We start from the raw sequence: 25,778 nt of genomic DNA on the forward strand, positions 1-25,778 counted from the left end.
AGTAAAAGATTTAAACTGTCAGCCTTTTGGTTCTCCTTCAATTTAGTCTTTTTAGTTGTTAGATTGAAAAGGTTATTGCGTTAGAAACGTCTTATACCGTAGCATTTCTTAGTAGGTTATCTTATCAGATCCAATGAAAGAGTCACCGATATTAGTATTCATAGCAAAGACGAGAGAGAGAGAGAGAGTTGCATTGCACTTCAGTTACATTAGACTAAGTCTATCAGGAAAGATCAAGTTGATGTTAACTCACCGAGACGGGAATTATAATTAATAAGAACTGAAATAGAATATTGTATTATATTCTAATATTATTAGAAGAGATTGATCCGACAGAATAGTTAACAAAAAGAGGCTCTTGCTTCGAGTAGATAGTTTTAACCCACATTGTACTTAATTGCCCTGCTGCTTACCTCCAACATCTTGTCCAATCTAGATCAACTGGCTTACAGTACAAGATCACGATGCCAACTGAATTGTGCTGACTTGACAAAAAAAATTTCATTTTCGACATATATTTACATAGCTATTTGTATTAAAAGTCACACCATCAGTCAAAATGGCTGTAAATATTCACATTTTTATGAACATAATTACGAGTTATCGAGACAGATCTGGAGAAGTTCTTGTTACTCTTTGTATTCTTGCTGCTGATGTTGGTAATGTTGATGGTAGTAACGAGCACGGTGTAATGGGGTTGATGTTGATGATAACGATGGTGTAAGTTGCATGTGAATGATGTATATTCAATTTCTCGATCGATGATGATAATGACGATTATGCATGCATAGCATTAAAGATAATGCATGCTGATGATGGGGGTGTGATGATGCATTTCGTCGATAGAAATGATGGCGATGATGATGGCAATGATGATGCATTGCATCAATCATGGTAATGATAATGGTTGTACGATGTGATAATGGTTGTACGATGATGATGATGATGTATTGCGTCAATGATAATGCTGATGATGGTGGTGTGATGATAATGATGATGCGTTCCGTCAATAATGCTTATGATGATGGTATGATGATAATGATGATGCATTGCGTCAATGATAATAATAATGGTGGTGTAATAATAAAGATTGCTTCAATGACGCTAATGATGATGTAATGATGATGATGATTTTTGGTGATGATAAACATATTGTCGACATGATGATGAGTAATGATGATGATACAAGTTGTATCTTGCTCAAAATCCTTTAACTTTTATTTATTATTAACATAATACTAATTTACATTGATTCTAGCAAGAACGTTACAGTGATAAAATAACCAGTCCCATATGTCTTACATATCATAATGCTATTGGCAATCATGCATCATGCAAAAGTCGCAGGCATCATTCATAGACTTCACTTGACTTTTCCTGGCACCATGCAATTTTTAATGGAATAGATAGATAACAGTTTATTTAAAGAGAATCGAATTCTATAATCTCCCATATAGCCCTAATTTTCTTCATTCAGCATTTCGTCGATGTTTGTAACTGGGAAAAATAAGTGAATAAAATAACAGGTGCAAACACGATCTCAGTGTGAAAAGGTATCAGGCAATAGCATGTATTCTTACACGGGTATGATATAAAAATTATTGATCGTTTGTCACCAGATAAAAGGAACTTGGAAAAAATTGTTCGCATTCAACAAGAACGATAGAATACTTAACTGATTTGGCTGCTCTGCAATTTGGTTAATGGTAGAAGTGAAAATATCTCGTGCATATACGTCTATAATATAAGGTATACAACTAAGCTTGTTCGATAGCTTTATAATTTAACAGACAATACTAATACCATGCTTTAATAGTAGACTGAAGGTTGGCGTTTAGAGACTGCATGCATGACAGCCTTTGTCGATTAGTTTCCTCAGCAATGAACTTCGTTCACTTGCAGTTGTGTAGAACAGCCTTCTCCGAGCAGGACTTGCATCTTACATAGCAACACCAGTAAAACTTACAATTACACTTCCAACTTCTATTGACAATGCGTGTATCATAGCCACGCCCACAACACATGACGTCACATACATCAGCTCTTTGATCGCTGATGTCCTTGATGCATGTTCGTCCTTTGGTTCCAAGAATTCCCTTGGTCAAATTTCGCTCGCAGTAATTTGGTGAGTCTATTAGGTACACTGCTTCGGTGCCATCATGTTTCGGTTTTGTATATTTATCGTCCTTATACACAAGAGATGGAGTGCCTACATCTGCCCTCTTGACCTTGACGGTGTTTCTGGAGTAGATCTCGTGAAGGCGATGGCCCAAGGCTCGAAATGGTGGCAAACGATACCAACATGTTTGGACTGTACAAAAGCTGGTTGTTCCATGGCATTTGCATTCCCGAACCAAGTTATTGCGCATTACCTATGATGATCGTGTGACAGGGAAAACAAAGCGTGACTAGTGCATCAAGACGTATTACGACTGTGTTGTCATGGAAAACACGTGACTGAAATACTGGTGAGTGCGTTACGATTTGAATAGTGTCTTGAAGATGACAATAGTAGAAATGGAAAGTGGACCATTAAGCTTTCAGCTTGGTAAAAATAATAGGAAATGTAAAAGTGAATCTCGGGTGAAACTATGAAATCTCGGGTAGAACTATGAAATACTATAGAGAAATATTAAATGGTTCTAAGATCAGAACTGACGTAGAAAATGAGAAGTACATTTTGGGTGAGAATAATAGAAACTGAAAATCAGGAACACAGATAAGAAGAAGTGCATTTTGGGTCAGAATAATAGAAACTGAAAATCAGGAACACAAATAAGAAGAAGTGCATTTTGGGTGAGAATAATAGAAACTGAAAATCAGGAACACAGATAAGAAGAAGTGCATTTTGGGTGAGAATAATAGAAACTGAAAATCAGGAACACAGATAAGAAGAAGTGCATTTTGGGTCAGAATAATAGAAACTGAAAATCAGGAACACAGATAAGAAGAAGTGCATTTTGGGTGAGAATAATAGAAACTGAAAATCAGGAACACAGATAAGAAGAAGTGCATTTTGGGTGAGAATAATAGAAACTGAAAATCAGGAACACAGATAAGAAGAAGTGCATTTTGGGTCAGAATAATAGAAACTGAAAATCAGGAACACAGATAAGAAGAAGTGCATTTTGGGTCAGAATAATGGAAACTGAAAATCAGGAACACAAATAAGAAGAAGTGCATTTTGGGTGAGAATAATAGAAACTGAAAATCAGGAACACAGATAAGAAGAAGTGCATTTTGGGTCAGAATAATAGAAACTGAAAATCAGGAACACAGATAAGAAGAAGTGCATTTTGGGTGAGAATAATAGAAACTGAAAATCAGGAACACAGATAAGAAGAAGTGCCTCTTGTGTGAGAATAGTGCGAGAAGAAATAAGACCAAGTAGAGATTGGTAATTATGTATTTGTTGTGGAGCCGTATATAAAAGGAAAGTGGACCATAGAACTAAAATGTGAACGTAGAGTATGAGAAATATGCATGTTATGATATGTATAGTAACAGGAAATGAATCTGCTCGACAAATAATGTAATGGATACAAAATGAATGGTGGTTTGAGCTGCAATGCTCAATGATTAGTGCACTGAGAATATTAGTACCTTCTGGTCATGAGAGATGAGTAGCGCGGTTGATTATATCAGTGTAACTGGTTAGGCAACATGCATCAGAGTCAGTTTATGCAATTAGGTATTACCATTCCAGAAGAATACAGGTCACTCGCTTAGTCAACCCGTCTAACATCACTTTGTTCCTTGCCTTTGCCAAGGATTAGAGCCAGCCAATATAGCTATATCACATTCAAAACCATGGTCAAACTCCGGATCTCTATATAACAGATTAATTCAAACAAGATGAAGACTAAAAATTGCTTTATTGCGTTATTAAGCCTGTGCCTTAATGATACTGTGAATTTAGATACTATATGATTAAACCTTTATAATAGCATAGCTTTAACTTTCTAACTCCATCTTGAAACGCACCCATTGATCTAGATTTGCCATTTTCACATTCCTCACTTTGCATTTTTTGGGTGGGGGGAGGGGACGGGGGAGGAAGGGGGAGGGTAAGAGGTCATCAGATTAAACGTTCTTTAATCGAATGTACACTATACCTGCTTCTATCTGCTAACTATACTGATAATCAGTTAAACAGGTTAGTTCTTTGTTTCTTTTTAAATATTAATATAAAATCTTTAAATTTTTTATTTTAACATCTTCATTAACGTGTCCATCGTTAATACACCTTTAAATATTCTAAGACGCATTTACAACATCGTCTAATCAGTCTTTAGCATAATATGTGCGGTTTCACCCCGGTTACTCCCCAAACCCGCGCTGCATTATGGGGAAAGTGAAAATGGCGAATTCCTACCTGTAAGCTGGACTTTGGCCTCTCAGCCGAACAAAGGTTTCAAGTATTAACTCGCTCTCAAGATAGCCGAAGAAAGCGCGTCTAGTTAGTCACGTGGTTTGTACAAATTCACACTCAGCTGTCTTCAAAGAATTACTATAAATAAAATGCCATACATTTCCCCATACATTGTCATAACCATGCGTTTATAGCCTAGTTTATTAAATACAAGGTCACTGTCAAAATGTTCACTTCCTATAATAAATAACTACGATTTAAAAGGGCGTCTTCATTCACTCATACATCATTGATTAGAAATAATTGATAATTTATCCCAAAATAGAAAATATACAAGGATACGTATGGAAATGGACCCTGCCGATAAAGTACTTCAATTCATAAAGAATTGTCCAAAGTTACGTTAAGCTAAAATTCTCCATCAAATCCTAAATATTACAAACAAATTTTCATAAATACAATTAATCTATAAATACACCTGCACATCTAATCAGCTATTAACATATTTAACTCGATTACCCGCGAGGTTATTCAGTTGCTTACATTTGAGACTGCTTATAATTGATATTTGACAAATTTTGGGCGATATATATTATATTCTAATTAAACAGGTTCTATCGAGTCTAAGCTACTTTCCCAGTATGCACAGTTCATTTCCAATTTTCATTTCTACTTATCAGTATCATTCAGATAACATCAGACGACCTTAGCACTTAACACCCTTGACAAATTTCTCATGGCCAATATAATGCTATGCACTTTGAAGGAGAGAAATGGATAACAATAGTGACATGTTCCTTTTCATTTACTAAATTTTTTCATTTACTAAATTTCTTTTTCCTTTTCTCGACTCCAGAGTCTGCAGCATTCACAGCCATGTAGAAGCCAGCAAAGTAAAGAAAAAAGTAGCCTTAATTTCTTAAAATTCTCGATATTATACAACCTAGTAAAGCCAGTCGTCATAAAACTAACTCAATGTGAAATGATGAAAATGCTGAATATAGATATTGCTTAGTGTTCTTGGACTCGTAGTCGTATTTCTTAACAGTTCTAGTTTTACAAGCCAGTGATAGGTGAATCATAAATAAGAATAATGTCCAATAGCTGAATTTTGTTAAGTTTACAGTAGGATGGGAGCACAGCAGAGCAATCAGTATATCAAGTCATTCAATCAAGATATCTTTAAAATATTGTCTATTCCGTGAATATCAGATCAAAGTGCACTGTCCATGCTGGTCAGTTCTTTTCCGCCCTGCAGCAAGAATCTTCTACTGACAAGTGTGTACCATTTCCTTTCGTGAACAGGATTTACATCGAACTTCACAACACCAATAAAACTTGCAGAGACACTGTGATATACGCACAGTTTCACGAACATTATAGCCTCGCCCACAACACAAGACCTCACAACTGCTCTTGCGCTGCGATCCATATTCCTTGTTGCACTCTCTTCCAATTGTCCCAACAACACCGAGCGATTCAATCTTGTCACAGTAGTTCGGTGAAGATCTAAGCCACACCAAGTTTGTAAACTTTTCGGGTTTGACGTTCTTGTTGTTCTTCAGAACCAGGTAAGCAGGCACTAGTCCTGCCGTGGATCGTTTGGATACTGCCTCGACCTGAAAGGATTTTTTTCTGTCGGAGTAAAATCCTTTCAACTTATCGCCAACTGTGCGAAACAAAGGCACCCACTTCCAGCACGTACGCATGTTGCATGATCCTGAAGGACCGTGGCATTTGCATTGCAAGTCCAAGTTATCCCTTATTACCTATACAGAAAGTGTTTTGGAAATCTTAAAAACAGTACAATACTTTTCAAAATCTGAGACACAAAGATTTGCAGATTATTAAAAACCCGCACATAGATATAATTTTTTATTTTCCATTTTGGAGCATCATTTCAAGGTGTCAGGCAATTAGCTTAAACCTCCTTCTCCTCGATCTTTTTTCCCGGAAAGAGATGCTACGAAATTTCTTGAAACTCGAATAACTTTGCCTATCATACAGTTTCTCAGCTTGCATTTTGGATTTGCTTCCAAACCATTTATTTTTGACTATGGTATGTATGTATATATTGATAGTAATTTTGGGTAAGCCGGAAAAAATCGATATCGAAGGAAAAGCTTGGAATTTCGAGGTTTGATTTGGAATGAACGATAATTCATCTTACAATACACTGAGATTGTTCTGTTTTACGCTCTCTCCACAACACCAAAAGGAAAAATACATTCAATTTTTAACCATACCCTGAAACAGCCTCTGTGCTGATCAACGGTCAGGGCACAATCTGATTGGAATTTAGTAGTGTGTTAGGTTTTGCAGAGGGAGGAAAATCGGAGAACCTGGAGAAACACCCATGAACCAAGGAAGAGAACTAACAAACTCTACTTGCATGTGATGCTGAGTATGGGAATCAAAGGCTTATTTTTCTTCATAAAAAATCCCGTGGGGATTACATTAGTTCTCAGACTAGAAGAAGGAATATGCTATACAAAGTATCTTGCGGCTATGAAACGATCGTATACCACCACTCCACGGAAACAAATCTTTTTTTACAATTAACGCTAAATATTAGGATTCATTTAGAACTAAAAAACGAAAAATTGTTAAAGGGGGAACCGAGCATCAGATTTGCTCAGAATTCAGGCAACTGCTGTCTGTTATTAAATGCTATAAAGTATCTAGATAGTTGCATGGAGGGAGATTTATTTACACTTCACCCAGGACTTGCTTCTGGCTGCATAATGAAAGATTAAAGGTGGCTTCATCTTTTGAATATGGTGAGATGAATTTGCCAGCTTCATTAGGTGCATGTCTGTGTCGACCCAGCCTATTGTTTGAAAGACCAACCTACGCCATGTACGCCCACCAGGCTTCCACAGCTTCCTTGCTTTGCACTGAGCTATTTATAGTTCTGAAAGTATTCCAGGATGCTTTTAAGGATAGCCATTGTCTTGGCTTGTCTCGTTGCGGGGCCTGCAGCCCTTAGTACTTGAGACTGTTCTTCTTTATTTTCTCGCTGTTCAGCTCAGGAACTTGATGGCAGCAACTTGACCAAAGAATGGTGGACTTCTAATATGTTAATACATTTGGTTTACACCCGGGCCTAGTATGAAGCGTTGTATGTGATTTCTTGTGCTGCCTGAATTTAACCCCCAAAAAGGAAAGGTGGCTTGGAATTTCAATCAAATTTCTTGAAGAATTTTACTGAACTAACCAACTCATTCAAGCTCGTTTACACTGCATTTGAAATGGTTTAAACTAGTTTAAAATTCTTTTATTTCAGCTTTTGACTTTGTCATTGTTGGTTCTGTAGCTGAATTTCATACTGTAGATAAACTAATATTTTTCAGACCGATTAAGTCTTAATCATATGTTTTCGTTCCCGATAATTCCAATAATCGCCAAATAACGACGGATCTCCTTAATCAAGATCCGGGACTAATCTTTAGTGCTCAGCATTGGAAACTAACACAGCAAGCCGTTTATCCGCTACACTGATAGATATTGCATTGTGAATAAAACTTGTCTTTGGTTTATCAACAACACTTAAGGCTCAAGAGCAAGACTTATATTTGTATTCTATTCCGACAAAGTTTAATTACGAACAGCCTCTAACACATGCTGAGCTCGCGTGATTTAATTTCATTCGCGACGGGACACTTTTGGCGTTTGGGCATTTTCTTTATTGCTAAACGTAAAGCCCAGTCTACATTTGTACTGTGGACATGAGGACAAATCACTGGTAAACTCAAGGTACACTAAACTGTGTGAGCATTTGTGTGTTATTGTCTCAGTGTACATCTACTTTATCGAGTATACACGGTTTAAATCTTTTTTTTCTCGTTTACTTCGATTTAATACTCTATGCTTGTATATCCATACTACTATCCATCATACTAGTTTTTAGCTAGTTATATCTTCTTATAAAGTATCCTAATGAGCAGTGTTTACTAAATGATCAAACTGAGTCGACGGCTTCCAGCGATGTTGTTGATATAAGTTCACGTACTCTTCTTCATGTTGATTCCATATAAAGTGACTCCAAACTCGTGGTCTTGACCGGGTGGCATTGCATATATATATTGCATCCAATAGTGTTCCCGTCTGACAAGCTATCGATTTAATGAATTGATTGTCCTGCGAGTCCCTACTGAGATCGATAGCCTTGAGTTGCTTGAGATGGGCTGGCAGTTTCGGCAGTTCACGTTGTTAACACCCAGATAAGATCAAGTATATAAAGTAACCTTATCACTATCAATCGCTTTACTTTTTATCAAGTACTTTTATTATTGGATTTCAGGGCATATGACGATTACAAGTCCAAGGGCACGCGGCAGTATCCATGCATTTTGCCCCTCTTTACCACTAAACTTGTGTCAGGCATGTTAAAAATAAGACATTTATAACCCTTTGTATTTCAAGCCCCAGTCATGTACTAAATAATAAAAGCAAGATCTTCAATAAAATCTCCTACTTAAGTAAAGTCAAGCATCGTTCTATTCTTTGGGCTATTTTTCATTCTTATGTTTACAGTTGAACAAGCTGTGCGTAAATAATCCATGACAGTCATTCCTTTTAAGGTATTTCATCAAATACTCGTTTATACTAACAGATACAGCACGTTACTGTCATGTTATTAAATAACCCACATATTAAATAGAAGCCGTTTGTTTTGATTCATTCACTAGGTGTATATTAAGCCAGCAGAATGCACGCTGTTTAGAGAACAATAACACAACATTGGCAAGAAAAAGTTTGGCTGAAAAAGATGCTACGGAGAGGTACGGTATAAGACGTTTCACATACGCAAGAGCCTTCGTAAAAACCCTGCATCACTAGTCACTCTGACACATCCTATACTTATTAACCTAGTTCTATATTCCAATATATGCAATTTGAGTCTCGGCTGATCAAAACACTATTGGAAATGTTAATTGGGAAGCAATATTACTGCATTCCGAGATCCAAAGAAGATCATTTACGTTTGACTAAGCCTTTTGTAGACTTATTGTCTCTTATCTTCTGAGGAAAATTAAAGCGCGGTGCACCGTGGTGAGAGGGGAAGCGTTTGTCACAAACGCACGCACTTCTTCGCTTTTTTTTTCAGTATAAAAAAAATTCAAACAATGAATGGATCTTATTCAAGTGTATTTTTGAGATGTGGCGACAGCTTGAAGGGGGATTAGTTCACTAAACACTTTTCATTTCATTTTCCAGTTAATAGACTATCTAAATATATCAAATTGTTTGAGTTTTTCTAAGCATCTCGCCGGCTAGTAATAGGCTTCCATCAGAAAGAGTAAACCTCAAATAAAGGCTGCTCGTTCCAAAAGAACACCGTATATTTTTAATATTGCCCCATAATGTTTACTGACGTGGGAGCAAAATTGGATGAAATTGGATTTAACAACAGCCAAGACTGATATATAACCGCGTTCGATCAATCCAGATACCCCGAGAACTCATTTCCGATGTAATTACGATCTGTGGTTTAGCGGTGTGCAAATTAACCCCTCAATAGCCGTCTCGGTGTGTTTAATAAACACTGTCTGGATTGCCAATATTCTATAGCTTCTTCATGGTATGTCTTCACATCGTATGGTATGGTATGTCACAATACCCATACGCACACATAGACACACGGAGCAAATAGATTTTTGTTCAAGACTTTGCTGTTTGTTCAATAAGCAGCCAAATGACCGCGAATCCAAGAAAGTTGTCGCGTGCTAATTTAGCTATGTCGGCAAGATAAAGCGTAGCTGGCCAGACAATCGTTCAATGATTAGTTTCCATTGTCAATGGGTTATTAGAACAGTAATTATATCATTATATACATATATTATAGGCGTTATATTAAGTTAGGCCTGGGGTATTCAGCGTATAGTTATTCAAGAAGCATAGAATCACTTACCTGGCCCCCCAATCTATTGTTGTGCTTGTTCATCAATGCAATATCCGACTGGCTGGTATCTTGTCCATCAAGAAACGCATCGGCAACCTCTATTCCACGGTTTATGTTCACGCTACAGCCTCCCCAGATCCATGATCCGTCTGAGCTCCTGACCCCCTTTAGAGAAAGATCGCAGCCACAATTGCTGTAGTTCCCCTTGGTGCAAGCTAGTGTAACTGCGTGTGCGATGCCTGCTGAAATGATGGCATGAGTAAAGGCTGACTCCTTGGTTCCAGCTGTTCGGAAAATAAACACAAACAACCATTATACATACAACATGAAGAACAAAAACTTATTCAATATGTGAATGTCGTATCTAACTATCCATATATATATATTCATATGCAAAGGAAAAACTGTCGCTCTCCCAATATGCCTGCCTCAAAGTCTTCATACTATACACAGGAAATTTTGTAATGCTCTTCATAGGAATTTGTCGATAGAATTTTTTCTTTCAATAGTTCCAACTAATTTAACAATGACCTTAGTTTATTTTTATGGGCTACGGGTGAACAGAGTTTAAGACAGCAAAGAGGGATTTCTGAACACTGATGACAAAATTGCGACTATAAGAAAATGAAAAAAAATCTGGAAAGACACACCTCATGTATCAATATTAAAGCCAGTCGCGAAAGCCAGATTTTTTCATCTCGTAGCCGGCCCCTATCTTTCTTTATGGATGATTTAGTTTCGCTGGTTGATTATTGGATTACACGGCACTTGAACAAAGCTATTGACTTCTAATCCGTAAAGAATATCGTTTTAATATAATAATTCTGTGTGAGCTACCCTAATGTTAAACCTTTTGACGTTCGCTGCTCCAGTAATAGAAGTTTCGAACGAGCAAAAATCAAAAAAGTTTAGAAAATATAAAGCATTTTTTTAAGGAAAAAGAAAACAATTCGTGTTCTAGATTTTTTTAAAATTTACTATAATGAAAGTCAGTAGCAAGTCTGAGGTGTGCCGTTGCAAAGCGTCAGTTGGTTCTCATTGGGAATCTTTATGAGAAACACGAGTCACGATGAGTAAGAGCTTAGATAAATATAACGGATAGCATGCCTGAGCGGAGTATCATTCTTGACAGTCAAGTTTGAAAAGATAAGCACTTAGTATGAGAGCGTGTAATAATCCTCCTTGACATTTGATCAAACATAGTTACCAAGTGTTATCTGTCAACGCAATATCTCGCCTTCTGCAAGTATACAGTTTTATAAGATTCAGGCGAGATTTCGTGATGAACCTAGATCGCCAATCCAGCGGCTCAAGTAGCTCTTTTATCAGTTATCCTTTTGTTCGTAAAGAACCAAAACGCTAGTGCTTTTATTAGGTAATGCCGCCAAAATCCTCCCAAAGCCCTTAGTAATCAAGTTCCCTAAGCACGAGTCAATGACACAGTAAAGTATAGTATAAACACACCCTCGAGACTGCGGAAGGATGACTTGAGATGAATGACTCATCTACATATATTTTCAAGTAGCTTCGCAAACCCCTTGTGTAAATAAATAGTTTACTAATCCTTGGACTACTTGGTGGGGATCAGTTAGTCATGATGTTAAATACCTTCACTAAACTAAACTATAAAATACTGTACTTACGCACTGCATGACTGCTGAACGTGTGCTTAGAGCCAAGGGAGGTACAGTTCCACCGCCTTTTACGAAACTGATATTTGCATTCATCCACGCCAAGATGATATCCATCTGTAATCGATTCCATGGCAGCCGGGTTTTTCTCACAGAAACGCATTTGTTGCGCTGAAAGTCCCTTGATGCGTGTGCAGATGATTCTTGGAGGAAAGGTGACAGAGGCGACACTGATGAAACGACAGAAAAACACATCAGAATTCTCTAAAGAAAGCAGCATGTCAGCGTCACAAATCTACCGCTCTACTTACAATAACATATTTTTAGAATTTGTCTCTAAAACATTGTGTACACAGATTGAAATGAGAATGAATCGCACGAAATTTGTCAAAGACAACTTTGCCATTTTCTTGTTCGTCATGCGATAACTGGGGCTCACAGACGTGTGCTACGCTGTTATATAGACCTACAATCCACCAAAAGCTGCGACATCCACGTGTATTTTGATTGGTCGACAGACGAATTAATAATTTTTTTAATTTACTCTGCGGAACTGGACAATGATGAGCTATGTGTCTTAGATATTATTCGACTGTACGTAGGAAGACACTGCTACACCTGGATGCCTCTTCTAAATCTTGGTCATAGTTTCCTTCCGGATACACCATTTTTGAAGTGGATCGTAGACGATGGTTGGCGGGAGCGAACAACACAAGTAGATCATTCTTGGTGTGCTTTTGGTCGAGTCTTAAAGTAGCGAGGGCTCGCTTTTTTTTGCGCTCAATTCACATTGTGTACCGACTCTCGGTCGTGATTGTGAATAATAACCAGTGTGACGATCATGGCTATTCTTTAAATCAATACGGTCTGTTTGGATTGAAGGGATTGCTTTGATGTGCCGAGCTTTGTTAGGTGTACTTATTTGAACGGCATGTACATTGTTATAAGGAACACACGACCTGCGGCCCTAATTCTTCAAGTAGCGGCTTTCCTGCTCGTTTTCTCATCGGTGTTTAGCAGTTTACTAGAAAACGGAAATGAAAAGGCCTAAGCGCGCACTTCACAGACCGACATCGTAAAGCTTAGGAATTGAAACGAATTCCTTGATCATATGGAGTTTATAGATGGAGCCGCTTTGTGCTGCTTTGGCTAGCTGCGGCTTTCAAAGTTTACTTCTACGATTACCGCTCGTATGCGTGATTAACAACGAAATACAATTCGTTCATTCCTCTGTTAGTTCTAGCTTTAATTTTCAAGACTGATGTATATCTGTATGTAATGTGCTACGCATCTATTTAGAGCATCACGACTGACTTCCCCAAGTCATGCAAGCAAACTATGGCTTCATCACATTGGATAGCGAAGACGTGCAAAGTTAACAGTTTTTCAACCCACAAACTTACGAAAAACAGGATGCGTTTCTTTTTACTTCACCATCAGATGACTTTGTTAAGGACCAAAGGGGAAATTATCCAATTTATACCCACTTCAGGAAAAAACATTGGCAGGAAAGCACGGTGTTGTAAATGATGGCTTGAACCAAAAATAAGGTCAACGCGTCACTTCAACCCTTTAAGGAAATTCATCGAGATCTTATCAAAGTGGAACTCTACGTCAATGAGGAATGACTAACTCTCGTCATAGCGATAGAGATACGCTGTATGTACGTCTGAATTGCGCGCCTGGCCGGTTAATGCGCTGCTTGGAAAGGGACAGAACACTGAAAGAAGAATACAAAGAACGTCTCATTGCAGTATAATTAAAGACATGCCATCATCATCTTCTATACTCAAACCCATTTGCTCTTCCAAAGTACCGTACTGACTAGAATAATTCTTTAGCGATCAAATGTTTGAAGAAATGTTTGCGCAGGAGTTTAGGGATTAGATTTTGCTTTCAATTGACTTAACCTTAGCTTGACTTGAAGCTTCAGTTTGACTTCTTAGAAGAAACAAAAAGAAAGTTTTGACAATTTTGATTTTAGTAAGCGGAACAAATCAAAAGTTAATTCCTTTTCTATTCTTGTTGGAATTCAAATTATTTTTGTAGTTTATCCTGTTGCAAGCGTCAATGATTCTTGTATCTTATTATCCAAGAATTCCTGTGGATAAACTATTGAATGTTTTCACAGCCAAAGCATTGATTTTTTTTCCTCTTTTAACTAATATCTACGAAAAGGAAACAGCATTTAATCTGCCCAAGACACGGTAACTTCAAGTCAATTACTGCTAAAGCAGTAACTTTCTTGAACTATTTTTGTCCTCTTTGACATAAAGGCAGTCATACGAATAAAAATAAATTTAGTATAATAAAATTGAATAATTCACTAAAGTCGACAACTTTACAGCATCATTCAAACCAAGCCTAACGTTTTTTTGAAGTTGAAGTGAAGAATGTTCAAGTTAATATTGCGGGAGGTTGACAAGTCTACACTGAAGAACTGAGTTGATTGACCTCCTGGTCAGTTGGCTGCTATCGAGGACAGCCTACTTGAACAGGTGGCGCACATGTGTGAAAACGTTAAGATTTGTGTTTTTATTCTCTCTGTCAATGCTATCACCATTCTGGAATCAGTACAGATAACATCACGAACTTATAAACTTGAGGTGTTTGAATTGGGACGATCAGCCTTCGGCATGATTCAGGGCATTTTTGAAGCATTCTAATCGCGCGGTTACTGTTCCATGAAACAAATCAGTCTCTCTACTCAAATACGATAATTTTAAGGTAGCCAGATTTGATTACTAAGAATCTTCAGTTAACTTTTATCATCATAATAAACTATTTACAACTAGATAATGTTTGATACCTTTTATTTAAGATGTCATTATTGAGTTTGTGGTATTTTAGGAATTGGCTGTTTATTTGTAATCAAATTAGATCTATTGTTTCCTGTTTATGCCCCGATGCATGGGCGTAGCAGGCTGTGGTTATTTTAAGGAACGCAGTAAACGTGTTAGTGATTTTCTTTCAATAACCAGTGTCGCTTCGCTAAATTGCGTTTACGAGAAGTTTCGAGGAGTGCGCATTGAATCGTGAACTAGGAACTCTCATCGCAATCAATTTTTCTTCCATGAATTGTCTCTTGATCGTCTTGTCTCAGATAGATATCGACTTTTTTATGAACATATCATATCTTGTAGAAATGATTTATCACTGGTCTCTTGCTGAAAGAAACTCTGGGGGAAAAAACAGAGTCCCTGATAGGAATCGAACACATAACTTGTTTCTTAGATTATCTCATTAATCAGAGTTTATCCGCGACTCACTCTCTCGGCTAAGAGAAAAATATATCTTTGAGTGTGTCGTCGATAAAAACGATTGAAATGATCTAAGAAATAAGATATGACTTCCTAAATCTACATTTGCAATAAATTAACAAAATTAATGATTATAATAGTCTCCTATGATTCCACACCGATAGCGTCTCTTCAGATCACTTAGTACGCTATTAAGGCACTCTTTTCCACTGATTAACCTTTAAATACAGTGTGTATAGATACACTGATTTATACCACTGTCGGAATACATGTGTTATAAGAACAGTGGAAGGGCCGGCTTTTCGTAGCTATTTGTAGGGGGTCTCCGTGCCTCTAGCGAAGAGTGACGTGTTCAACCGTGATAAACCCCATTATGATGCAATGGGATGATTAAACGAATTTGCCTATGTACGAGGTGGCACTGTTTGCTTCTCGTGACATGAAATATAAGTTTGTCTATGATCAAACGATAAATATGTACATCAGCTTTTAAACTGACATTTATTATTACAATATTCCACTTTTGAAACTTTGTCCAACTTTAAACGGTTCATGCTTGGTATGAAATTATTAGAGATATATTACGTTACGTTTCCACAAGCTAATTTTCTCGGGAAAAAAAAACCTTTTCACCTGGAGCTCGGAATTTTTTCCCGAGAAAAGTTAGTTTCATGAACTTTCCTTTACAAGTAAATATACTGATTGACGACGACAGATAAAACATTGACTGAATGGACGATCCAATCGTGATGAAAGCTAATACTGACTAGTATAGAAAGAGCTTTTCGTGTGTGTTCACATTTTGATTCACTAGATAACCTTGGTTCATTCATTGTTAGACTGCATGAGTGTTGACAAAAATCTGCAAACAGAACGAAACTCGTATGATTCATCAATAACCGGTTTAGTTGCACCTTGGCAATCGATGATTCCTGCCTTCTATTCTCAGAGGCTAAACTATGATCTTAAAAGCATAATAAAGCATGCATTTCAAAGGCAGTTTGTCAACGATTTAGCGAGCATGTTGGTACCATCTGCAACGAGTTAAAAACCTGGCGTGCAGAACGTCACATAGAGTATTCGATACTACCATACAGTGATATGGATCATCATATGATATAGTGCGTATTTCCCCTGCGTTACATCGTATCCTATGAACTATATGTAATGGGATGTTAGGCGTGGCGGGCTTAGCCAGGTCTCGTACACAGGAGAATAAAAATCGACGCAATAAGAATATATCCTCTTGTGAAAGCATGTGTTGTTTTTGGGACAACAGTTATTAACAACCAGTTAAACAAAGTATCAAAAATTGAAAAACAAAAAATATTTTCTACTTCTTTTTTAATTTGTCTTTTTTCAAATATACTTTTTATGAACTTGTGAGCATTATTTCAGATTTATCTTAATAACATAGGAGAGGTCAAAGCAATGTCCCCGGGTAGGGACCCGATTTTATTTGCATATATAGTGGATACCGATAAGTACCTCCCTCCTACTCCGAACATGGTCCTTGGTATGTTCGATACTGGATGGGTTTATCAGTAGTAATATTATGTACACAAAAAAAATCAATTGTCTTATAGCTTACCTTAAAACAGATAGTATTTTAAAAATCCAATACATAGACTTTGAAAGTTTTAGAGTCTCATTAAGTACAAGATCCCCAATGTGATTACCCTACCAGATGTAATGCCGGGGTACAGGGTATCCCCACCCCTCCCAGCTATAAATAGGGCTGACCATTGAATAGTAAACAATCTAGTTTCATTTTCAAAAGAATTATTTGCTTTCTCCATAGAAATCAACAGACCAAGCTTTATCACAGATGGAAGGTTCGTTTTACGAGCTGAACTGACCAAGGTAAATCCCCCTATCATTAATTATCGGCTTATAAGCTTGTTTTGACTAAACCTGTAGCTCTCGTTCCATGATGGAATGAGGAAACCTTCCTAACCAACAAATATTCTATCTAACATGGAAGTTAACACAACCGTGACTACACCGTGAGCGACGTCCGTATTGGCAAAGTACGCCGGCGCCAAGCGTGCTTTCACCGCCCTGTGAGGTCTGATCAAATCACGCTCCGCAATAGAATCGATCCTAAACATAGTGTTTGGATTAGACGGATTCTCAAAAATATGAACCGTTTCAATTAAACACTCGTTGTGCACATGTCACAATTAATGATCAAACATGGTTAAAGCATTTTAGATGTCGTGGTCAATTTAATAGGGTTTTTATCGTAACTAGATGTTCGTGCAAACTAAGTCTAAACTGTCTTTTCCTGTGTGCGATGTGCCATAAAAATATATATTATATGTCGGTACGTGTATACTATAGCTGTACATGTGTCAAAATATCCGTACATAAGAGAATTGTGTCATAAAAGTTGTCTGTATTCAGAAGCGGATCCAGAGGAAGTTCACTTGATACCTATGAATCCGCCTTCCTGTCCAGGAATGGATGGATGCTTTGACTAAAACGTACATCTGAGAAATGAGAGAATTTTTGTGAGAAGTGGACCTCCCAAAACACTTGTGCCTTTTGCGCGTGAAACATTTGTTTATGGGGTCAACCCCTGACTCAAAATCCTACATCCGTTCGTCCTGGCACAAGAGAGATCTAGTACTGCTATGTACAAGATGTGTACATGAGACGTGGTTACTGGCATATAGTCACTTCATTTTCTTTCTTTATTAGCAGTATAGTTGGGTTTTTTTATGTCGGGTATACGTATTCATATGACATTTCTTATGCGCAAGCAAAATACTCCAATACTCGAAAACTCCTATATCTGCGTCAAGCAGTTTTGTGTTTTTCACTTAACTACATGATGGAATGCCTGGCTACGATGACCACTTATTGTTACAATTCCCGCAAGGCAGAATTGAAAAAAGCGGTTGTTTTTATGTCTGGCTCAGTCTTCTTAAGATTCATCTACTTGAATTAACAATAATCGACCTGAGGCTACAACATCTTCGTTTTTCTAAAATCCCACTAAAAACGAAGCCATCCACTGCAATTGAATTGACCAATTGAAGCAATAGGAGGTTTAGACCTTAGTTATTCAGCATACGGAGTTGATAAATATTCGGTTTAATGGTAGTAACATTCCAAGGTAATTTGCGTTTCCTGAGCGTAGGTAGTTGTTGAAATACTCCTAAACTGTATGGCGCTTGCAGTTAAGTTCTTTTGAAACATGTGGAACCAATGTATGAACCAAAATACTGTTGCTAGGGGCGATAGGGAATTGCGGATATAAACATAACCTCTCGGAAAGTATCACAAAACGGTATTTTTAGGCTGGATAGCGCTATCCAATGGATAAATCTTATCCAGTGGATAAATTTATTGGATAACAGCATCGGCTTATCCACTGGATAAGGATTTATCCGCCGGATAGCGCTATCCAGGCTTCGTACAACCGGGCCCTGATAGATAATGGCGCAGGTCATAAACTAATACAGCAACACTGAAATACTATGAACGATGCGCTTTTTTTCTCTGACGCATATGATTTAAAATGTGTTTTGTCGCATGCAAACACAATATTCATGCCTGGCCTGTACGTTGAGAGCTTAATGTGTCATCGATGTGTATCTACCCACTGTTAAACATGCCATGACTCAGAAATTACCGTACCCTCTCCATTTATGGTTTGCGTATCATTAATTACGATAGTCTCAGATCTCTTGGTCTGCACTAAGAATATTCTGTTTGATATTGGATTGCACTCGTGCCGTCTACCACACGTCAAAGGATGGAATTCTTATCAGAAGGCTTTCAAAATGGTAACTCTCTCGCGCGGTATGAACGCATATGAGTACCGTGCTCAAAGACGCATGCGCATACACTTTTAAATGTACTTATATCGCAATAAGCCTGAAGCGAGATGACGTTTTACCCCCGACTCTATACCATAATAGTTTTTAAAATTCTTTCATATTGAAATTTTTAATTCCTTAGAGAATACAGGAACAATACTGAGTCATAATTAAAGAACAAAAGCAATGCGAAAAGGATTATGGTCTAGCGACGGGGGTAAAACGTCATCTCCCTTCAGGCTTATTCTTCTCTCACATGCTTCATCTCCTCCTCTCCTCCAAAGAGATATCACCTCCGCCTCCTTTAAGGAAGATGACACCTTCCCCCTGCCCCAAGAACGGTGTCTCCTCCCCTCAGACAGATGACATCACCCTTCGGCTACATACGCAACAGACAGACGCTAGTGCGCTCGTTACCTAGTCTTGGTGCGCTGAATATGCTATGCATGGTCAGCTCTACATATACAAACCGCCGACAACACATGGTATCAATAAAAGCGGACATTATTGAGTCGATTAACGACTAGAAAAAAGAGTTCCTATTTCGATCGACAGTTTACTGATACTATCCTCTCTACAGCGGTTATCATGCATACGTGCGCATGCGTATGGGCTGTAGAGGACGTGAGACAGTCACCTATTAACATTATTGGTAAGATATAAATTATAAAAACGTTCCACCATTTACTGAACTATTCATTAAATCTTGTGCGGGATATCGAATAAGACTGAGACTAGGTTTATCACAACAATGTTAATATTTAGATAAGACAGTTCGCATTTCGATGATTTACGTGAGATTAACCGGTTCTGATCAGCGATCTGGTTTTGTAATTAGCGGCAAAAACATTCTACGCCTATCAGTATCAATCAGTATCGAAATTTCTCCTCATTAGCCTATAATTGATTAGCTAACAAACTTTGAGTGTCCGTGATTATTTCCTAACATCTGATATAAAAATTTTGAACAGCGATGATAAATTTCGGCAGTAAGATAGTATAGAACGTCACAAGAAAAGCTTACCTTGCACCTCTGATTATTATTTGTATGATTTCATGAATTTTATTTTCTATCGTAATTATGAATTCGACACTAGAAGTTGGGCTACCTGTGTTTGAGCATGCTTTATGCTTTGTTTTCAGCCATTTTGTTTGGAAAAAGGGTTTTTTTTATGTCAACCTTACTTATGCACTATTTACTACGAATCAACCCTTTTTGGGTCTCAGTTTTTGTAATTGGTATATAATGTGTGAACAGACTACATATATAGGAATGTATTGACTCTCTGGGAGTTGAGGCCGGAATGCCGCACCGAGTACTCGAGTCATATCCGGAAATTCGCAGCGCGATTGAAGATTCCGACTTCATAAGATACTAGCCGCTTTAAAAGCCTTTGGGCATGGATTTTATCATATTATAATAAAGTATTCGAGTATTGCACAATAAAATACAACGTGAGCTTACCACACAACGAGAACTACCGCAACTGGAACAAAACCAAGGTATTGCCACACATCTCGAAGCTTCTTCTTAGAGATTCTGTGCATCAAAAAGACAATTAAATCCTGACGAGTCCTTACGAACTGGTGTATTTAAACCCAAGTTAAAAAGATAATGAATCGACTCTTATGATTTGGTTGGTATTGCATGGAAGAGAATCATTCGACGTTACCATGGTGTTTCAAAAAGCGGATTTGAAATCCTCAGACGTTGATAGACTGCTAATAAAATAACTCCGTTCCCTGTATGGCCATTAATCCAGCGAGTAGATATAGTTTAGACCTGATCCGAAGTTTCTAAATAACATTAAAACCACGGTGATTCAATATACAGTCAGTTCACTGTAGCCAGAAACACATTCGTATGCTACCCTCTATGGCCACCCTCTAATTATGGTCGCATTTTAACGTAATTTCGCGGTACTCGACATATTACAAAAGGTTAACATCCGTCAAGTATAGTCCTTGAATTCAATGGCTTTCAATATCAACTCACCTCATATCGAAGATACAAAACCTAAGAAAACCCCTCGAAGCTCCTAGCGGAACGTTTTCCTCTGCGTAATTATCCTGTGGTATTATTCTGTACATGGCTAACATCTGGCTAATAGATTAACTTTACAGCAAAATAACCATGATCACTGCTGTGGGGCAGAGTGCGTCTTCAGAGGCGCTGCGCTTTAATTAGGGTATTACACGTACAGTCCGCTCATGTTGTTAACAGCCCTTGTCAACTCTGCGACCGTAAAACCATAGTCTGTTCTGCGTTTTCTCCTCGACAGACCAGCAGAAATTCGTAACAGGCGACATTAAACTTTGAACGACGATAAACAAAGCTATAACTATAAACCTAAGTCCGTTCCAGACCACTTATCAATCCAATTGACCGCTTGCAGAAAACATATGTGCAAATGTTTACTTTTTATTTTCCTCAGAAGAAAATTACATTTGCGTATCTATATATATAGCCTGCGTTCCCTCACGAACCCCTAGTACCCCCTCCCAAGAGCCGCTACGCAGGCTGTGAACCGGCCGTGAGTGACCACACCGACACACGGGCATAAAGGGACAAAACGGGGACCTCGCACAACGCGCATTCGGAATCTAAAAGTAATTAGTGACTAGAGCGAGACCCGGAGCTCAGTTCATTCTGTAATCATGGTCATGGCTTAACAACACTTCGAAATTATCGACTAACTACATTTTAATACTGTTCTACAAGCTAATGGATTTCCCTTGTGATGCGGCGCATCTTTCATCGTCAGTCTTCAATTACATCAGACGATATGTATTTTATTATATCTCGTAGGCTCGTAGGCCCCGGTCTACGTATATATTCAAGATCTCGAGCACAGTTTTTCCCTATCCGGATCTCCTGGCCGGTAAATAACATATATTTCATTATGACTGTTGCTAATTAGCATAATCACGTCAATTCGAACTAAAAATTAAGAGGAAATTGTTTTCAATAATGAGCAATAATGGCAAAAAGCGCCAAAAACTAGACTTTCGTATGAGTTTTGGTCCAATTTTCTATAATAACTATAATAAAATGCCTGTTTGAAGCGGTATTTTCAATTGCACAAAGATGTTTTGTTGCTTTTGTGTCAGAATGTTGCTTTGTCAGTTTTTGTTTTATAGAAAATATATGGGAAATAAGCAAATGAAGGCCTAAACCTCATTTTCGAATAAAATTTTTGCTTTGAGTTAACACTTCGATTCCACTTTCATCGGTCATCTCCACTCCCAAACAAGTTAAACTTTCTGAATAACAAGATGTTAGCCTTGTACAACAGCCTTTCTCAGTTAAAGAAAATAGTTTTTGTCACTCACTGCTTGAATACGAAAATAATTCTCTCTTAAACCTAAAGCAAAAAGATTTTTTCCAGAGTCGAAAAAAAGAAGATTTCGATTTGTCAAAAACGCTGAATCTACGCTCAGTGTAGCAAACATTTATGCTTCTGCACCTGATTTTCAAATTGTAATGACCAGTCAGTCGCGTTGCGAAATCTCGTGATTGAAATATCTCGAATCTTATGGCTTTGATAGCCTCACCCGCATGCAACTCCTTGGGCTCCCTGGGCTTCCTTTGGTGGGGCGGGCTACAGGGCGGACTCCCATAAAAAGAGAGAGAGAGAGAGAGAGAGAGAGAGAGAGAGAGAGAGAGAGAGAGAGAGAGAGAGAGAGAGAGAGAGAGAATGAATGAATGAATGAATGAATGAATCACCTTTATTTAGCCACGGTAATTCCATCAACTTATAAATGAAATTGCTTTCCATGGAAGCCGTGATATATATATATATATATATAAATTAGAAATATATTACATCATTAAATCACTCTACAAATTTATAAATCAGAAAAGTATAATATGAAAAGTAATTACAATTTTCCTTTAAATTCTTTGAGAGAGAGATTCAGAGAGAGAGAGAGAGAGAATGAATGAATGAATGCACCTTTATTTGAGGACGATAGTTTCATAAGTGTCATATACTTCTTTACATGAAAGTCGTACTTCATAAGAAAGAGCTTTACATATAATATGTGATATATTTAAAAATGAATTAAATAATATGAACTATATATATAGCTATTAAAATGCGTATAAATGATAAATATAAAGTGACTAGGTACTATCCGACTGCCAATTAGACAAATTCTTATTAAAAACTAACCTAGAGGATGAAGTTCGGATATGTGAAGGAATAGAATTCCATAATTTAGCTCCTCTGTAAGAGAAACTTTTTTTAAGGAATTCAGTCCTTGGAATGGTTTGAATTTCTAATTTATCTTCGATATTTCTCAATTTAGATTTATAAGCATTTGAATCCTTACTTTTTGAAAAAAGATCTTGTAAATAAGATGGAGTATTGTCATGCAAAATATCATACATCATGAGAGAAAGGCGCTTTTCGCGTCTTATAGCCAAGCGGTCCCAATTCAATTGTTGCAAGATGTCTGCTGACCTTATGTCATAGCCCTGAAAGGTTATGATTCGGGCAGCTCTGTTCTGCAACTTTTGAAGTCGGTCTGCTTGGCCTTTGTTTAAATTACTCCAAACAAGATCACAGTAATCAAATAACGGTTGAATAAGAGCCTTATACATAAGTATTAAGGTATCAAGAGGGACAAAATCTCTCAGTGGCTTGTTTTAAACCATTAATGGAAGAGCCAGTTTTCTTACATAAGTTTTCAATATGAACATCCCAAGTTAGGTTTTGATCTAAATACACACCAAGGTGTTTTGAAGAGGTTACCCTCTTTACCTCTTGATCCTTAATCATGATATGCGAAGAAATTCCCAAATTTGAAAGCTGAAAATTTGATCCAATTAACATATATTCAGATTTTACTACATTCAAACTCAGCTTATTAGCCAATAGCCAGTCACTGACACACAGTAAATCTAAATTCACTTTATCATAGAGTTCAGTAGTTGACTTTGATGCGTAACTAATTAGGGTGTCATCAGCATAAAGACGAGGCTGACTAATTTCGAGACAATGAGGCAAGTCATTAATATAAATTATAAACAGTAACGGACCTAAAATCGAGCCCTGTGGAACACCGCTCGTTACAGTTACTGGATTTGAGGTATAGGTTTCAATGGTACAGCATTGACTTCTATCAGTTAAGTAAGAACGAAAGAAATCTAATGCTACTCCACCAACCCCATAGTGCTTAAGTTTAGAAATTAGGATGTCATGTGAAACAGTATCAAAGGCTTTCGCTAAATCTAAGGAAACTACAAGGTTAGTTAAGCCACTATCCATGTTAGTATACCAATCATTTGTAGCCTCTAATAAAGCAGTAACAGTAGAATGTAAGGGTCGAAAGCCAGATTGATGCTTAGTTAAGAGATTGAATTTATTAAAATAGGCATATAATTGGTCATAAGCTGCCCTCTCACAAATTTTAGATAAAATAGGGAGAATAGATATTGGCCTATAATTATTTGGATCATTACGATCCTTGGCCTTATGTAGAGGGATCACTTTAGCTCTTTTCCAAAGTGAAGGGAAAATTCCCCTAGCAAATGACGTATTTATGATATTAGCTATGATAGGAGCAATTATGGGAGCAGCTTCTTTTAAAAGCCGACAAGATATGTTGTCCAGTCCTGTGGCTTTATCTGTTGGCATATTGCTTAAAAACTTCAGAACTAAGTCACTAGAGATCTCCACAAAATTGAAATTAAATTCAACTGGTCTGAGGAAATCCTGGAAATCAATGATACCTCTCTCCATCTCTGCGACCAGTGTATTGCCAATTCTGGAAAAATGATTATTCATTAAGTCGGCAATTTCTGCTGGGTCATTAAAAGTGCAATTGTTAATTTTTAATTCAGTGATGGAATTACTTGTAGAATTGCTTCTACCAGTAAGGTTATTTATTGTTTTCCACAGTGCTTTAGGATTTCCATAATTGTCTTTAATTCTAGAGTGATAGTAAGAAACTTTAGATTTCTTAATTTCGTTAGTAACCATGTTTCTAAAGCTCTTATACTCACTCCAGGATTGTTGATCACCAGATCTAATTGCTTGTCTCTTTAAATAATTTCTATGAATAATTAGCTGTCTGATATCTCCAGTGAGCCAAGGAGAGTGGTTATTTCTAACCCTACGTGTTCTCAAGGGAGCATGAGCATTAGCAACTCGAAGAAAAACCTCTTCCCATTGCTCTACCATTTCACTAGGATCAGACAAATTGTCAATAAGAGACCAATCTATGGAACTCAGCTGAGTCCTAAACTTATTCGAATCAAAATTCTTAAAGCATCTATATGTAATATACTTATGACACTTAGTATTTGAGGGAACCGCAAATTTCCTTATAGCATATATCAGGCTATGATCGCTCATGCCTAAGTGACAAACACCAGATGCTACCATGCGGTCAGGCATATTTGTAAATATTACATCAATTAAAGTACTGGAAGTTCACATTACCCTGGTGGGCTCTTTTATAATTTGAAAAAAGTGATAAACATCACAGATAAATTTGACGATTGATAAGTTAGGATCAGATTTACACAAATAATTGCAATTTAAGTCACCAATAAGCATTAATTCCTTAGTTTCCTGGTCAAAAGTTTGGATTATACATTCAAACGACTCGAAAAAATTTCTGTTACAATTTGGTGGTCTATAAAAAGCACATATGCCAAAAGGTTTACTATTTGGTTTTAAAATTTCAATGTTAATAATTTCATGCTGCTCATCACAATTAACTATATCATGCCTGATCCTGAATTTATTTCTAGAATGAATATACAAACCGACA

At 37.3% G+C, this 25,778-nt stretch overlaps 1 protein-coding gene across 1 annotated transcript; it reads right to left on the bottom strand.

Annotated features, from left to right (window-relative positions):
• Positions 1-1,189: 1,189 nt before the first annotated feature.
• On the bottom strand, positions 1,190-21,214 carry LOC116306330 (protein Wnt-7a). Its single transcript, XM_089025831.1, has 7 exons — positions 20,992-21,214; positions 20,461-20,535; positions 11,921-12,138; positions 10,287-10,561; positions 5,645-6,141; positions 3,784-3,829; positions 1,190-2,372 (listed from the first exon to the last, which is right to left on the bottom strand). The coding sequence occupies exons 1-7, from the start codon at positions 21,093-21,095 to the stop codon at positions 1,893-1,895; spliced, it is 1,695 nt and encodes a 564-aa protein (XP_088881957.1). The 5' UTR covers positions 21,096-21,214; the 3' UTR covers positions 1,190-1,892.
• Positions 21,215-25,778: the final 4,564 nt, after the last annotated feature.

This window comes from Actinia tenebrosa, unplaced genomic scaffold (assembly GCF_029948245.1).
Source record: "Actinia tenebrosa isolate PJP-AT-01 unplaced genomic scaffold, QUT_ActTen_1.0 PGA_scaffold0__85_contigs__length_37466705, whole genome shotgun sequence".
Classification (NCBI taxonomy): domain Eukaryota; kingdom Metazoa; phylum Cnidaria; class Anthozoa; order Actiniaria; family Actiniidae; genus Actinia; species Actinia tenebrosa.

Coding starts and splice junctions, on each gene's coding strand:
- LOC116306330 (XM_089025831.1), bottom strand. CDS start 21,095: ATGTTAGCCATGTACAGAATAATACCACAGGATAATTACGCAGAGGAA. Junction 10,562..11,920: donor GTTCAGCAGTCATGCAGTGC/GTAAGTACAGTA, acceptor TTTTCCGAACAG/CTGGAACCAAGGAGTCAGCC. Junction 6,142..10,286: donor ACAATAGATTGGGGGGCCAG/GTAAGTGATTCT, acceptor CTTTCTGTATAG/GTAATAAGGGATAACTTGGA.